The sequence below is a fragment of the Patiria miniata genome, unplaced genomic scaffold (assembly GCF_015706575.1).
Source record: "Patiria miniata isolate m_02_andy unplaced genomic scaffold, ASM1570657v1 HiC_scaffold_6, whole genome shotgun sequence".
Taxonomy (NCBI): domain Eukaryota; kingdom Metazoa; phylum Echinodermata; class Asteroidea; order Valvatida; family Asterinidae; genus Patiria; species Patiria miniata.
Genome location: NW_024037073.1, coordinates 12,366,140 through 12,383,980, shown reverse-complemented (window position 1 = coordinate 12,383,980; position 17,841 = coordinate 12,366,140). Strand labels below are relative to the sequence as shown.

The following is a 17,841-nucleotide window of genomic DNA, read 5'->3' as shown; positions in this document are numbered from 1 at the left end:
AAAATCCGCAGGACAACAGCACGCTGTCTCTGGCTTACATGCAGTAAACGCAATATGATTTATTTGGTACTCGGTATAACTTCTCACAAAAGTGGAACGAACAGCAACACCCTAGCTGGTTGAGTAATCATCGGCTGACAAAAACCCCCATTGCCTGGAATACTATACAAAATACGAACATTCAATGGTGTATATAAAACAACGACATTGGCATGTATTAGCTTACGCACTACACACAGGCTAAAAGATGTACAAGGAAAACAGTCATTTCTCTGACAAGCATGAATATAAAACCTAAAAATACTCACTGGGGGTTTCCTGAATACCTAAGCGTCTACTCAGCACATTAAGGTACTGGTAAAAGAAGTAAAAATCGGCAATACACATCCTGGCAATGTAAAGTTCTACCATCATTTGAACACAATTAATATCAATGTTTAATATTGTAAAGAATATAAATTATGAGGGAACAACAGTTATTATTATTAGTAACCTTGGACTATACTTTTTCAAGGAATGGATACGGTATCATCCGTCCTTGTGCGCGAAGCACAAAGGTCAGTAATGTTTAACATAGGAATAATTATGTTAATAACCCAGATACAATGCAAATTGGGTACGTCACTCTACATATGCATAAATGAATAAAAGTTAAGAAAGAACGAATGAGGTCGCCCTTGCTTAGGCACGGTTCCCTACAGAAATACCTTACTGGACTGTTAGTGAATGACAGTCTAAAGCATCCTGAAAAATTATGGCAACTGGTGTCCTGAAATTTTCAAGAAAAGTGGTATTTTAATATCAATTTCCAACGCTGCTCGGCCGAACAGCATTGGAAAAAAACTGGCTTTTTTTTCTTCAATTACTGCCCCCAATTAACCATATTTAGTTAGTCCGCATTTTGATTGCAATCAATTACACACCTATGAACGGGTAAGGCCAGCTAGACTGGTTCCCTGACCTTACAATTCCCGACGTCTATAAATTACTCCGTTTCATCTTAAGTGGGGTCAGGGAACCAGAATACAAGACCATGATAATCATGGTCTTTTTTTTTGGTTTTTCCGGCGTCTATCCAACACAAAACTTCAAACAAGTCACAGTAAAAATATTTGCTATTAAATACTACCCCCCCCCCCCATCCATCCATTTCAATCCAATCCATCCAAAGCCTATTGCTTTAATCACCTTTCTTATTATCCCAAGTAACAAGACAATATGCGGTTAGTTATTTTCAAGGTTATAGGATATATTGTATAGGTCAAATTAAGGTCAGAGTCATGGGATTAAGGTCATCTTCAAGGTCAGAATGCGTCAAAGAGGCACACTTAGCGCGAGCGCATAGACCTCCGTGCAAGTGATGTAAATTAATATGCATATCATCTTGGAAGGTAAAACAGAAGAGGTACCCTGAGGACAACTTATTCACGGACGGAAATGCACTGCTCCATGAGCTGACCAGCTTGCCCCGGCATTGAATTTGGTGACATCTGCCTCCAGATTTAGGACAAAATGGCGGCCAAGATGCACTTAATCCGACACCTACCAGGCTGACTCAGTCAAGATAGGTATTGTTTTTTGTGAGGATTCATCGTGGAGGGTCCAGCCACGCAGAAGCCCAAGGACTTCAAGCTTTTGCTGGCCAGTGATATTAACAAGGTGCAGCTCTCCCCGCTGCTGCTAGAGATCTGGATATATCCGGGAAGTAGGATTTGTGGAGGGAAAGGCTCGTCATAGTCCCATCAAAATGTTTTGTTTGACTAAACTCATGAACAAAACAAAGAATCATGTTCGCACTTCACCTCTTAGACTATGCCCTTTACCAACATTCGCGTGAGCGACGCTCTATATATAACAGAGAGATATCAATTGCATTTTTCATTCCGGAATTCAAACCACTTTTTAAAAAAAAACGGCGAAAGCCTTTTCCAGATTTTAGTTAACGAATATACGGATTGTCAGCAAAAATCAGCCGGTTTGAATGGTGTGAAGCTAACGAGCAGCTGCTAAAGTGATTATCTTCAGTGAAAGAGGTATTGATTTTGGACCGCCTAAATGTCGAGGCAATCAAAAAATGTTCACAGATGGCGCTGCGTTGCCGGTTGCGAGAACAAACGGTTGGAATTTTCATGTGATTCACAATGCCTCAGCATTCACAATTTCCTCAGCTGTTGAGTTTAGAGGAAAAGAGGGCGATCATGGAACATCAGCAAATATGTTATTTCTAGTATTATTTTTTAATCAAAAAATTATCAGAAGTACTTTGTACAGTAACTAAAGTAGTGAGTAAAGTTTATGTTGGGCTAAGGAAGTTTTTTTTATATAAAAGCTATCCGTTTCACGGTGTAAGGTGTTCCCTCATGCGATCGCAAAATCTGCCTGATCTGACCGACCGAGAAACTCTTCAAGTCACACTTTTTTGTTTGTCACTGGGCCGCGTCTTGTAAATGTGTTTCCATTAACTGTTTAATAATCTGATTCGATGTAGAATTGTCTCGGTGCATTGGGGTCCAGGTTATCAGTGGGCAATTGAGATCCTTCTAAAAATAAATCCGCATTTTGTAGCTTCGGCCAGTTTGTTTCTTTAGGGGGGAAAAACAGAAAAAGACTTTGAAATTGAGACGAAAGGCTTTTACAGTTAATCGGGAAACCAGGTTTTGCTGAAAGTGAAAGTCATACAGAATCTTACTTGAACGCTTTCCCCCACTTCATAGTGAAATAGAAAGGACCTTTTCCCGAATACACTGTGCTACAATTATGCCCCAAAGTGGTACTAAAACACATGACATTTCGAAAAAAAGTTAATGTCTGGCATGTGAAAATACCGGTAGGTAATGAAAATAATAGTTTCTTTATAAAACTTTACTAAAAAGTTCCGGACATTAGCTGCTCTACGTGCCATTAAAAGCCTACAAAGAACCTACCTGTGCGAAATGTTCACCTTTATTTCATGCCAAGGACAATTCCCCTCTTCATGTGTTGTCAACAGAGGGCGCTGTTTTTCTTGATCAACCGCTGTATTCTGATCACCGGGCCGGTGAAAATGATCGATTTTTCGGAATGAAGGCGTTTTTTTTTTTTTTTTTTTTTTTTTGCGCTATTTTTTTTTCACAGTCAGATAGTTGGTCTAACGATTAATGAAGAAGAACGCGCAAAATACCCTGGCCGTTGTCGGCCGATTGCTAAAATGTGTCAAATGAAATGAGTGATAAAAGTGGCTTCAGAAAAAAAAATGGGATACAGAAAACAACACGTTAAGGTCCTGGACACAGCAACTTCTTAAATCTCATGAAGCCAAATTATAATCTGCCATTATTGAATAAAGAGGCTGGATAATAAAATGTAACTTTCGCAGTGAATTACACCTCAAAATAACTTTTTGGTGATTTGAATTATATCTTTAGACATGTCAGGTAAAAGCAATAAACCACTAGTTGCGTAGCACGGTCATTTTTATTGGAGGAACGCCTCCGTCGACAGATGGTACCAGAGGGTACCAGCTGTATCTACTATTTGATTTTACGGAGGTCAAGTGTTCAGAGAAAAAAAAAACGTGTCTACATTTCAGCGCGGGTGTGCAAGTGCCCTTTTCACCCCCCCCCCCCTAAAAATGACCGTGCTTCGCAACTGAAAGTGCTATACAACTTTTACACAAGTACTCCCGTGATAACGCCCTCTCGCGGCGGCGGGATATCGCATATCCAATTATTAATCAACAACGTCTTGACCCAAGACTAACTATGAATCCTTAAACCAAACTTATGAACACGCGGCCGGCCGGCCAGCGCGCGACGTGGCGCCAAATTACCCACCATTTAACTGGTCATTCGAGTCCAGTATGAGACGTCAAAGCTACCTCCTCTTGCTTGTACTCATTTTCATCTCCCAGGTCGTCGTCTTCATCAGCTTAAGCAACGTGCATGACGACGATGGGGATTTCGACCAAAACTTGCTTGGCGACTCTGAAAACCGAAGGATTTTGGAACTGATGGCCGGCGCGGCGGCTGGCGGCGGCGATGCGAATGATGCCGCTTTCTACGGCGACATGTTCGAGGTGGATCACGCTGGAGAAAGTCGCAAAAGGAGTCTGGATTTTCAGCCCCAAACATTGGAAGAACTTTTTAGCAGTACTGATGACAGAAGTGAGCCGCGGGATACTGAAGGTATGCCTAATCGTTGCTTTTCTTTTGTTTTAAGATTGGACCTCGCAGTGCGCCAATTTAGTAGCTAAAAGGGGACGCTTGCATTGATCGAAGTATAAAAAAGTAATTTGCCCTTACACCATGTACACGTCATCGTGAGACGGTTGGACTGGTTTAAGCTCAGGCAAACTCAAGGAACTTAATCATGGTTGACTGTAGGTAGGGCTGCATGGCCCAATTAAACATTTGCAGACTTTATAATAGAAAGTTCCAAATGATTCAAATTGTTTAATCAATCCTTTATTTGCATAACTAGTCAAACATTTGCTTTAATACTGAAATGCCTGATCTACCGTAGGCTTAACTATAGCCACTGTTTCATTTCAGCTTAGCTCTACTGAGTGGAGCGTTGAATTACGGGTACCCCTCCATACAAACGCTCCACCGATTTGCCATACTTTGGTAGCACCATACACGGTCGTCATGACGGTATGCATTTTGTGCATGCCCTCGCGAGGACAAGGCCCAAAAAAACTGATAAAGAAAATACAAATGAGGAAGACAGTAACCCTGGATAGATCCACACATTCATGACATTCCATATGACCCCTCAAATTGTTTCAAACAACCGGTAATTTTGAAAAAAGAACAAAATAGTCTGAACTTACCGCTCACAATTAAATGTGTCTGCCGAGTTGCACAGTCTATTTCACAGACATGACTGATGCATAATTCATTGCGCGCGTGTGTGACGTCACTATTGAAGAAAAACAAGTCGCGCTTAATCAATGACTGTTTCATGTACTGATATGTGCCCCGCACCAAAAACCCACAGTCAGACGGCGCGGGGCACATATGACTACATAAAACAGCTATTGAGTAAGCGCGACTTGTTTTTCTTCAATAGTGACGTCACACACGCGCGCAATGAATTATGCATCAGTCATGTCAGTGAAATAGACTGTGCAACTCGGCAGACACATTTAATTGTGAGCGGTAAGTTCAGACTATTTTGTTCTTTTTTCAAAATTACCGGTTGTTTGAAACAATTTGAGGGGTCATATGGAATGTCATGAATGTGTGGATCTATCCAGGGTTACTGTCTTCCTCATTTGTATTTTCTTTATCAGTTTTTTTGGGCCTTGTCCTCGCGAGGGCATGCACAAAATGCATACCGTCATGACGACCGTGTATGGTGCTACCAAAGTATGGCAAATCGGTGGAGCGTTTGTATGGAGGGGTACCCGTAATTCAACGCTCCACTCAGTAGAGCTAATTTCAGCTCTATGATTCAACAATCACTTTTACAGTGTTTACGTTCCCTCGAAGGCTGATGTAATTTGACTCAGAAGTTAAATGTAGGCCTATTCTCACTTCTATTCAGAATTAAAGTCACTCACCAACAGACGTTGGAATGCCCTTCCACTGGCATGCACATTATGACCAGTTCGTTTTGGCACATGCTGTAGGTGTCCCAACCACTTAGAATGCCCCCCCCCTCCCAAAAAACCCCAACATTTTGCAATCCAATTGCCTTCATATTCAAACTACAGGATTATTGCAACATTTTTTCTGGCCTACTTAGTAACTTTACAAAATTCATTTAGTAGAAGTCATCCCCAAAAGTAATGTTTTTTTTTTTATATATTAAGTCCTTTAAATTAAAATGGAGGCATTTTAATTCTGCCCTGACAACATAGGTGAATTTACCGATGGGAACAGGATCTGAGCATCCTGTGGATCCGATGTCTGAGTGCCCACTCAACTGAAATGGAGTAAGAAATAGATTGCTGGAACAGTGGAAGTGGAAGGATATTGTTGGCCCCAACATTTGACATTGTTTACACACAGTGAGGGTTACGGTTGTTTAGTTAACCTTCAATCTGGAGTAGTTTGTAACATTTGATAGGCCTGTTATCAATGTGACACTGAGGCAACATGCAGGTTGATAGCCACTAGGAATGCATTTTATACACGTTTGGTTTGCAACTTGGAAAAGTTTGCTTCTCACAATAATCTTCTGGCATTGATGTGTGCAGGTTCTTTACTTAAGAGAAAGGGCTAATGGGAATTTTTTCTGAAACACGTTTGTTTTTTTAAGTGTGTGTGGTGGTGGGTGGGATTGGGGGACAACAGTGGGTAAAGTTATGGTCGAACATTGAACATTTTTGGACTGTATAAAAATTATGAAAATGAATAAAACTGCTGCAAACTGGTTGCTAAGTAGCATGGCTGAAGGGAAAGGAGCAGAGCTGCATTTTTACAATTATTGTTTTGAATTAAAAAGTCCCCCAGCGCTTTCAATTCCATTTCTCAAATTAAAAAATAAATAATTAAAACCAAACTTTTAAAAGTAAATGTTATGCAATTAAAAAAAAAAGCAAAGGACACTACATGCTCCTCTTCAAAGCATTACTTGCCAGAATTTGATATTTTTTGGAGGGGGGGGGGGGGGGTTAAGAGGCTTTCTAACATTTTCGACAAATTCCCTCAGCTCTTTCAATTTCAAGATCAAATTAAAAAAATAGTTATAAACAAACTTTTAATCTAACTGTATTGCAGTGGATAAAAAGAAAAGAAAGAAAAAACAATAGTCACCTACACACTCCTCTCTAAAGTATTTCTTGCCAGAATTTAATTTTTTAGGGGGGGGATTTTAGAAAGGGTTTTTAACATTTTTGATGAGCCTTCCCAATTTTAACAACAAGAACCCAGCATGGTCTTGAAGGGCATAGCCTGTTACTGGCTCTGTGCCCAGCAACTATGCAGATGTGTCCTTAGGTCACCACTTGGACAGAGTGGGTTGCATGGCTGGTGTTTATTTTGATGTTTATATAATAGGTCACTTGGGGTTTGTCCTCAAGAGGATAGTCTTTTGAGGACACTAATATTAAAGGGACAAAGATGCAAGTTTTTTGGGTGTTTCAAGCAGCAGTGCACTTATGAAAGAAACATTTTGATGTTCTTTTCATTGCAGTAAAAATACAATGTACTCAAGTAAGTAAGGACATATAATTCAACTGTAAACTTCATACCAGACTTGAGTGCGCTGACTAAATCTGGAAAGTTAGATGGTCTAGCAGAATCTTATCATTACTAGGCCAGAAAGGAAAGTTTATTTGATTAAAATACAGAAAAAGGTACTATTGCAAGTTGTTATGGCTAGTTTGCAATGCAATGCATGACATTAATGTTGAAGAAGAAAAATTGGATTGACAAACTGTGCTATTTAAATGTAAGTTTCAATATTTTAATGGATTTATATTGAATCAAAAATGTTATGATGAAAAAACATATTGCTCAAGGTAAGTTCTTTGATTTTATTGATTTTATTTTTCATTAACTATTAACTGGAGATTTTTTTTTCCATTAAAGGAAGAGGTTCACCTTTTTGTGATTTCAAAAAACAATGCCCAGGTCTGAAATAGTGTGTCAGCTATAGGTTTGAAACCTACACAATTTCACATGCAGTGAGATGGTATCAGTCAATCGACATTCCAAACCAGTTGTAAAACCAAACTAATCGTGTTTTTTTTGGAGGGGGGTGTCTTAGGCAGGAATGTTGTCATGGATGTGCTGAATCATAAACAGCTTCACTTTATGGTAGTTATTTTTGTAGAGTTACATGCGGCCAACGGAAGCCAGTAGTTATACAAACATGTCTGCCCTGCAAGCATTAATTATGGCAGGGCCACACAATTTTTGTGGGTTGAAAGATGACTTTTGCATGAATTCAGTTTTCCCTACAAAGATGACCACCCTAAAAGCACCTCCTGAGGCCATCCAAATGGTGAGTGGTGACCTGTGCGGTGTATCTAATTTTGGGCCTAATAGGGGTCTGCAGATCTCCAAGGGTCCACGGGTCTACCATACTATTCCAATAGGGAGTTTGTGACTAAGGATAGTCCTAATTGATGAAACATTGTTGTACTATGGACTCTCCTTTTATGCATTTCCCCATTATGTGAAAGATCATTCCTGCTCATTAAACTCGGACAGTTTTGTTATGCTTTCCTTGTGTATAGAGCCTAAGAGGTTTCATTTGGAGCTCTTGGCAGGCTTTAGCGAATTTATCACTTTGTATAGAAACATGTATAGAAACAGACGTACCGGTAGTCTATGCATAGAGCAAGGGCCAAACAACTCAGGGTGTATTGGTGTGCATGATGGGCTATTATTACACAGTTCCACTATGGTACTCATATCATGACCATTTTAAGGTGCATGCTGTAGACTTGTTTGCGCCTGACTATAGCTACAGTTAGTCATCAAATTCAGCAAAGACCAAATGATGGCTTTATTTTTGGGAGTCCAGATCACATCATTAAATACCCTTTTGTACTTTTGACACCCTCTCCTTTTCCCTTTGGAAAAAAAATTGTCTCGGTCTGAGACTGGCCATTTTTGTTTCCCTGTGGCGGCGGAAGAGGGCATATATTGACTGGACAGATATGCAACTTTTCCCCGGATTAGCTGATTTCCTCCTTTTTTTTACTTCCCACGTGTGCCATTAAAATTCAAAAACACTGTACACAAAGTCTTGGAAAGATTTGAATTTCCTCTTTTTTCTGTGACTTCCCAGTTGCATGCAAGTTGACAAGATGAGTCAAATACAGTGCCCTGTTCTAGCTGCTGCAGTGGCTTGACATCACTGGCTAGCAATCGCGATCAGTTACATGAGGGGAACAAAAGCCAAATCCAATCTTTGGCCAAAAGACTTGAATACAAAAACCTGTATCACAGGAAAAAGTAATGTAATCATTTATTTAGTTTCTGTTCTGAAAAAGTAAAGTACACCGGCATGTACTGTACACAAAATGGCTGACGTTTCAATTTGACTGAGATCTGTTCTCTTTTTTTTTTTTTTTTTTTCATTTGTAGAGGTGTGCCTCGGTGAAAAAAGGCTTGAAATAAGTCTAGTATCTTAGACAGTACACCTCCTGGCCCCCTGCGATGTGACCCTGATGAACACCTTCCACTGCCCAAGGGGGAAGGGATTAAATCACAGATTTGTCAAGTGGGGTTAATTGAAGTAATCCTCATCACATTGTGCAGTCTGTCAGGCCCTGCTGAATGAGGCCATAATAAGCACTTCCCTTTCATCTAGGCCTGGCTTGCCCTCTACATAACATGTTGTGTGCTGTTATTCATTCCCAACTCTTTAAATGTACATGTATGGCCAGCAACAGAGTTGCATCAGAATGGTGTGCAAGTATACAGTAAGTCTGTGGATGCAGAAACTTGTATCCGATACAGGTTTTTAAATTACATTTCAGCGGCCATTAAATTACCTGGATGTTGTCTACGCAAAAAAGCTGTCGTTGTGGAGTTGTTTGTGTATATATTTTTATTGTGTCAAACAACTGCATATTGAAATAAAAAAAAAATTTTGTTGGGTTGTTAATTAGTTGGTGTGGTTGTGTATTTTCTTGGCACATAATATGCATTGGCCTTTTTCTGCATCAGTAGTTTTCCTTTTTTTCCCTTCTTTTTCTTGACCCCTCAACTTTTTCCGCGATTCCCTTGCAAAAAAAGAAAGAAGTATTCCCGACCCAACTATTCCTGACTTTTAAGCTTCGAGTCTTGCGCATCTTTTGATACCAAAAACATAACATTCCGACTATGGGTTACCGCGCAGCAAATTTTTTCGGTGCTGTGTGCCATGAAAACTGAATTTTCCCATATGTAGTGTACACAAAGCAAAATTACCGTTGGTACATATGAATAATTAATTAGCCGATAATTCCAAAACCATTTAACCTATAGTCATGAAATTTCTTGGGTATGTTCAAAGTTGTTCTACTATGCATGCACCGAGTTTCATAATTTTTCTCACTCAGTGGCCGAGATCTGAGGGGGGGGGGGGGGAGTCCAGAGTTGATAGCCTCTCAAAAAACTGGAATACAGCTAGGAAAATGAAGTATTGACAATACGCTTTTATGGTGTTTGAGACACCACAAGTTATCACATTAGCACAAGTCAGTCATGAGTCAATCTGTCTTGAAGCTGTCCATATAAAAGTGACAAAGCATTCATGTAACTTGGTGATTTAACATGATTGGTTTGTGATGACTCGAGATTGTCTCAAGTTGTAACGTAAATGTGATGAACTTTTGGCTGACATGGTGCACTGTTACTGTAGGCCTACTCTTTCCTGCAGTGTTCCTTCCTCCAGGAACTAACTATTCCTCCATCATGGTGTCAGTGATTACGTGATTGTGTTTTGTGTCACGGGGCGAAGTTTGGTTTTCAATGAGCAATTTCAAAAAAAATCATTTAACCTTTTCAATGTTGTTTTTTTTTTAATTTTAGTTGAAGTAAACAATACTTTTAAATTAATATGTTTTTATGGTATAATTGTAATCCACTGTGCAGTTCAGCCTATGGTCTACTATAACATGGAAAATAAACCATAGGCCTAATGATAATAATAATTTATGCTTCAACTAACAGTTGTCGGAATAAACAGAAATGTGTTCATTTTATATTAAGAACTCCTTTGCCTATATGTTATGAGCCCATACTGATTTATGCAAGAGTTAGAAACACACTATTTGGCTCAATTAGTCGAGGGCCTTAAAGTTACATTCAGATTCTGGTAGCATCATTTTAAAGAGGACTAATTAGTTCCACTGTGATCGCTATACATGTAGGTACACCTACTGTCAGTTCATGTGCATTTTTATGTTATCCTCATCAGTCTGCAAACTTTACTATACATGTTGATTGGGGTGGGTGATTAAGATACAATAGGTATGTGACAGAATTGTTGAGGAAGGATTTGCTTGATAGTACCTCAGGCATGGGTACTTGAGAAACCAATCACAGTTTAAAAGTTCCGTCAAACAATGAATCCTTACATGTTCAAACTGGCCCTCATCCCTCAACTTATGAAAGAGACAGCATTTACAGGCTCAGTAATGTTTGCAGAACCGCTGAGATGAGGACAAAGATGTTCTCAACTTGTGAAGCCCTACAGAGATTCTCAGTCTTACCAAACTCTTGGCTCTTTCGACCCTGAGGCTGTGTGTTCAACAAACTGCCTGTTCTGGCCAGTGGGAACTGTTGAGGCATTTAGGATCATTTGCTTTTCATGCTTTTTGTTCGTATCCAAAACACCACGCAAAATCCAAAGAAGAATGTTCACAATCTATACCTGTTGAAGTTTCAGCTTGGAGGATATTACACTTTTTGAGAAAACTTAAAGCCCATGCACAACACGTACGATTTCGTCACTCGTCAGTAGCATTTTTTTGGTTCAAAAAATCAGTGAATGACTGATCGTTGGAAATCACCTACATGTACATTGCTTCTTTTGCTTCTAAATGACAGCAAGCCAGAAGGAATAATTGACAGTTCCAGTACGATCTTTAATCCAAGTAAGGTTTTTGATAATAATTTGGTGTAGGTTCCTTTTTTGGATAAATGCAACTGATCCTATGCCTTTAGAGATGTACAGGCGTTGCTGCAGTGGTGAATTAGGCCCCTTATAAATAAGGCTGGAAGTTTCTATATGGCAAAGATGAGAATTGCTGCTCGTAAGAAATCACTTGAAGTCTTGAACATCTCAGTCATCTGCTAATAATTGGATCAAGTATGTTCTAATGACATACTGGCACGCAAGTGGTATTTCCAGCTCCAATGAATCTGTCTTACAGTCCGTGTAATCTCTGTCCTGTACTTGAACTTGTAGTCGTGAGCACTGTTGTTTAGTACCAACTATGTTTAAAAATTTATTTCAAAGTAATACTAGGTTGCTTTTTATCTTAAAATGAGCAATCTAAGAAGTGCCTCTTTCAAACATCAATAGCATTTACTTGTTCTATTTTCTTCCTCCATGTTTCTATCAAGTCATATTAAAAAAAAAAAGAACCTTTCTATTTGTGCTATACTGCTGTCATACTGGTACCTTTTCTAGATAATTTGAGTTTGTAAATTTTACGTAGGGTAAAAGGGAGAGTATTTGACCTCATAAGGAAACTGCACTGCCTAGTGTAAGTGACATTGACAGAGTGAGATGTGAACCATAGTCATTCATGAAATGACCATGTACTTGCTATGTTTGCAGCGTAGCATCAACCCCAGTCTGACTTATGGGTTTTTTCCTGCTTCCGGGTCAAATATAACCCCACTTACTGGTAAACAGATGGGCGGATGGGGGAGAATTCTATAAGGAAATTCCAGCACAGCCTGTGTAACTGAGAGAGTGAGATCTTACTGTAATGACCACACTTTGTTTGCAGCATAATCGACCCTAGTCATCAGAACCCCCCCCCCCATCAAAAATACCCCCTCCTACCCTCGTTATAGGTTAAATGTTATTATTTTTTTATGTCTTTCAGCTGAAAAGCGTTGGTTTTGGTTGCTGCAGAACATGACCGACAGGCTATTTTTGGATGAGATGGGACCAAGGAGTGACAGTGTCTGTCAGTTGCCCAACCTGAAGGCTCCAGATAAGATGTGCCCGGAGCGGATAGGATGGGAGTGCAATATGGTCCCTTCTTTCTCGTCATTCAATCCCGCAACAAGGTTAGTCTGAGTATCATCTGTTGTTCAACGGAGCCCGCACGATATCTCCGCGAAAAGGTCTGATAATGTGAGCAATGCAGTAACCCGCGCCAGCCAATCGGAGTCAACTTTAGGGATTGTGATGTCTTTTCCTGCAGAAATCTGAACTAAGCTGCTCATTGGTCAATTTGCTGCCATGCTTTTATGATACAACAAAGTTTCTGAAGACCCGATAGAAGGTGCCCACTGAATGGTCAGAATTTGAAGGTCAAGACATGGTGCTGTTTTGCATAAATAATTGTCGGCTCTGCACGCGTATCATAGATGTTTGTACTGTGTGCAAGCGGGTATTCTATAGACCACAACAAGGTAGGACAGTTACTTCAGGAATATTTGGAGAGATCCATTTGGGAACACATATAATGCACAACTGATAAATGAACATATGAGCATAAGGCCAAAAAAAAAGTCCCCGGTTTCTGGTATGGAGCTTGTCCAAAAAGTGGTGCGGCGACGCGGCTTTTTTTTTTTTTACCTGACTTTTTTGCTTCAAATGTCGACTGATGACTGCAAATGGTGCCCGACTACACTTAGTGCAAATATATGGGAGTCCAGAGAGGCCACATAAAGCTTATTCTCGATCATAACCCCATCTAAAAACACATTAAAATTGTGCAGCAGCAGGATTCCAGTCAAACCAGTGAGTTTGGCGGTTTTGAGACATCATCTTTCATTGAAAAAAAAAACTTTTTCATTTCGCAGACGCGCATGGCTACGGCGACGAGCGCGCATACCAGAAACCGGAGACTTTTTTTGTGGCCTAATCAGCACTTAAATGAACTGATGAACCTGTGATCTAATGAAATAAATGAACAAGGGATTACACGTAGTTGACAAGTGAACAGATGTAAAAATGAACAAATGACTTAATGAGCAAGTGAACAACTGGATGAACAAAATGAATGAATGTGAAACTGAACAAATATAGAAATGTAACAACTAAATGGATGAAAATAAGGAAAACGAGCATTTGAACTAATTGACAAATAGGCAAATGGGCAAACAAAAATATGAGTAAATGAACTTATAAAAAATAGGAACACATTTATAAATGAATAAATTGATGTCTTAATTAATTTTTTTATAGGAGGGGGGGGGGGGGTTCAACCAGCAGCCCCCTTTCAACACATTTCTATTTGATCCCTATAAGGTGCATGCATGTCACAGGTGGAATGATAAACTGTTGCCAACTGGAAACAATCTTTCTCAAAAGTAAATTCTTTTGATACATTTCTCTTGGGTTGAAACGTTGGGCTATTCTGACTGAATAATGAATTTATCTGTTTCTTGACAATGCATGTAGTTCTTCAAAACCCCAGATCAAAAAAAAAAAAAAAAATCAGGTTTCAGAACTGGTCCATGTCATTCTTGTTACAATTTGCGCATACGTACGCTGGTCCCTCTGAACTCAAATGCACAAATACACCATCAGTTTCATGGTCAATATAAAACATCTGGCTGCTATAGGGACACATAGTGTCAGGTATTAAGCTTGCTCAGCAACACCCCCGGTGGGTACATATGGCACTAGTAGCCATAACAGCAGGGACTTCATTAATGAAGGTATTCCTGCTGACCAGAGAAGTTGATTAATAAAAACCATCTTTATGTCCTCTTTTTATTGCTTATCTGCCAATTCATGGAAGCAAAAACTATTTCCCAGAGGCCTTGAAAGCAATCTTTCTCAGTTAACAACAAAAATTGATTAAATTTGCTCTTTTGTTAGTGTGCTGCACGAAGATGCATCCTTGACAGCACAGTGAGAGATTTTGTAGAGCTCACAGCCCTGATGAAATGATCATCATTTCTTTTTAATCTGATTGGCCTGGTGTATTCATGTTGAACCCTAGAATGTCTAAAATGTCTTTGTTTTGGGGCAAAATTTTAGAAATTTTCAGATACCGGTACTGCTTATGCTAAACACTCGTAGGTATTCGGATATTATGTCATCTCATGGAGGAAGGAAAAATGGTCATCTCAAGCACAGGTGATATGGGATGCAGTGCATATTTATTGGGCTGGGAGGGGGTCAGCTAGGATCCCCACCCTGAAAAACATGAGGCTTAGTTTCCGCAAACATTCAGTCGTAAAGTCGGTGCTGACACATAAAAATAAGCCAACCCTGGGTTATAAGCACTAAAGGTCAGACCTCCCTTATAACCCCCCCCCCCACCTGTCCCCACCCCAAACTGTCCGAAGTTCCTGGATCGGTTCCTGTCTTCACAGTATGTGACCAGTAGTGAACGGAATCACAGAGAAAGAGAAAAATGACGGCAATTAATACTCCCTGCATACAGTGCAGTGTCCCAGAGTACCTCTGTAGTCCACCTTTCAATGTCATCACATGTGTCTAATTCCTCTGTGCTGCAAGGATTGGAGAGCTTAATTATCCATGGTCCAGCTGCTGAGTTACTGATTACCCTTTCCCCAAGGCAGCCGGATAGCTGCAGCCCCAAGAGTTAAAGGGAATATACATCATTTGCTTTTGCTGTAATTTTCAGAAATGGGTGGAATTGGGGGGTCGGAAATATAAAGCAAATATAGTTACACTAACTTTTTGGAGGTTTTGGGTTCGAAAATGCTATAAAAACCAAGAAAAACGATCATTTTCCTGTAGTCTGGTTCCCTGACTCCATATAAGAAGAAACAGAGCAGTTTACATACATTGGGGGAATTGTAAGGTCAGGGAACCAGTCTAGCTGGCTCGTACCCGTTTATAGGTTTGTAATCGATTGCAAACAAGTGCAATGGTCAATTGGGGCCAGTATTTGATAAAAAGCCAGTTGTTTCCAACGCTGATCGGCCGATCAGCGTTGGAAATTGATACAAAAATACCACTTTTCTTGAAAATGACAGTATACCAGGTGCCATAATTTTACAGGATGCTTTAGACTGTCATTTACCAACATCCTGTTAAGGTATTTCGCAAAAACTTGATAGTTTTATTTTTCGTTGTTTGCAAATGTTGTATATTCCCTTTAAGCACCCAATCTGGGCTCTGAAGCTGCATGAACTTGTCAGGTTCAGAAGAGCCTAAACCCAGGTGATAAGAAATTCAATTTGTCCCATATACCCCAAGCCACCAAACCCCTCCGAGCCCTTATATATCCCTTCAAAGAGGAAAACTCTGTTTTGGCAATTAAGTTGGTCAATTCCTCCATGGTCAATGGCTCTACTTTCCACCTTTAAAGGTAATAAACTTCTATTAATAATAAAAAATAAAATTTGCAAGCATTTGAAATACCTTTCTTGACTGTAAGTGAATAGCAGTCTCAAGCATCCTGTGAAACCATAGCACCCCGGTAAGATGTCATTTTCAAGAAAAGTGAAATTTTGTATCAATTTCAACGAAGGTCGTCCGACCATTGTTGAAAACCACTTACTTTTTCAAATACTGCCCCCAATATACCAAATTTAGTTTATTCCACATATATTTGTTTGCAATTGGCTACACATCAGGTTTGCAATTGGCTACACATTCGTAAACAACATTCAGTGTAACAATATTTGCTGTAAAATACTAACCCCAAGTCCAACCGTTTCTGAAATTTACAGCATAATAAGCAAATGTTGTACATTAATTACCTTTTAAGCTTTTTGGGTTTGATTCCCAGTCAGTGACATCCACTATATAATTGTGTGTATATACGGTAAGGTGGATATTAGTACCGATCTCATGGAATTCATACACTTGTTTAGTTTTTTTACTACTTTTTACAAACTGTAAAACTGAAAAAGCCTTATGTGTCTTAATTAGACTCTGAAGGAGAGACTAGACTGCAAGCTGGACTGTAACAAGTCTAAACTATAATAGGATGGTTCCTGTTTTTAGACAGCTGTAACAGTCTTTAGTAGTGCCAGTGAACGTTATGTTTCCCTAAACATGACCAAGTCTTAGGCCACTGGAAAATGTATATCCACAAAAACATCTGGCAGTCAGGGGCTACTGAAGTGTTGTTGACAGACAGAAGCAGCAACTTGATGTCTCTTTGGAAGAAGCGTCTTTAGCTTGTACATTCCATTGTTTTGTACTTATGAAAATTCCTCAGACTTTGACTTTGGGGGAGTTTTCAGCGAAGATCTTAAATTTTTTGGTAGTGCTCATTTCCCAGGGAGTGGTTGCAAATACATTGTACATTCTAGAGAAATGCATATATATGAACCAGAAAATGGTTTTAAACATGTTAGAATTAAATCTAGTACGTGCTTCATAAGCATGAGAAACCTCTACCACTCCAAACACACACTTAAATACTTTTGAAGATATTCTCTCTTTCACAAACACATTTGAAATAACTAGCTTCATTTTTTTTAAAAATAAGTTAACGAGCCTCTGCCCACTTTCCCAGCAGCTTCTGTATTCTCAACTGTGTGTTTCCCATTGCCCTTGATCAAAGTATTGCACTATGCATTCTTCAGATTCCCACCCAGCACGGCTGCATTTGCCATGATGTATGTATACATGAAAACAGATTAAAATGAAAAAAACAAAATGGGTTTTAAAGGGAATATACAACATTTGCAAACATCGAAAAATAAAACTACCAAGTTTTTACGAAATACCTTACTAGGATGTTGGTAAATGAGAGTCTAAAGCATCCTGTAAAATTATGGCACCTGGTGTGAAGTCATTTCCAAGAAAATGGTATTTTTGTATACATTTCCAACGGTGGTCGGCCGACCACCGTTGGAAAAACCTAACTATTTTTCAACTACTGCTCCAACTGTACTTTTTTCAGTCCAAATTTTGTTTTCTATTGGTTACATGTTCATGAACGGGTGCAGGCCAGCTAGACTGGTTCCCTTACCTTACAATTTTCCGGCATCTATAAATTGATCCATTTTATCTTTAGTGGAGTCAAGGAACTAGACTACTTGAACATTTTTGTTTTTCTTGGTTTTTCAAGCATTTTCGAACACAAAACTTCAAACATGTCAGTGTAACAATATTTGATCTATTATACTAACCCCTCAAATAGTTCATTTCTGAAAATTACAGCAAAAGCCAATGATGTACATTCCCTTTAATAGTCTTTTTTTATAGCCAGATTTTGTTTTATAGCCCTAGTGAGAAAAAGATTCACTTTAACTTTCAGAAAAAGGACAGATGATTTAGAACTTCCCCAGGTCA

General features: G+C 39.3%; 1 protein-coding gene across 3 annotated transcripts in view; it reads left to right on the top strand.

Annotated features, from left to right (window-relative positions):
- The first annotated feature begins 3,736 nt into the window (after positions 1 to 3,736).
- The window catches only part of LOC119743182, a 33,134-nt gene continuing 19,029 nt past the window's right edge, over positions 3,737 to 17,841 (top strand). Inside the window, exons 1-2 of one of the 3 annotated variants that reach the window (XM_038219563.1) lie at positions 3,737 to 4,163; positions 12,485 to 12,671. In XM_038219563.1, coding sequence (XP_038075491.1) covers positions 3,839 to 4,163; positions 12,485 to 12,671 — 512 coding nt within the window. In that variant the 5' untranslated portion in view covers positions 3,737 to 3,838. Of the gene's footprint in view, positions 4,164 to 5,103; positions 5,139 to 9,079; positions 9,362 to 12,484; positions 12,672 to 17,841 lie in introns of those variants that run through there. The other 2 variants (XM_038219564.1, XM_038219565.1) reach the window with 2 other exon arrangements.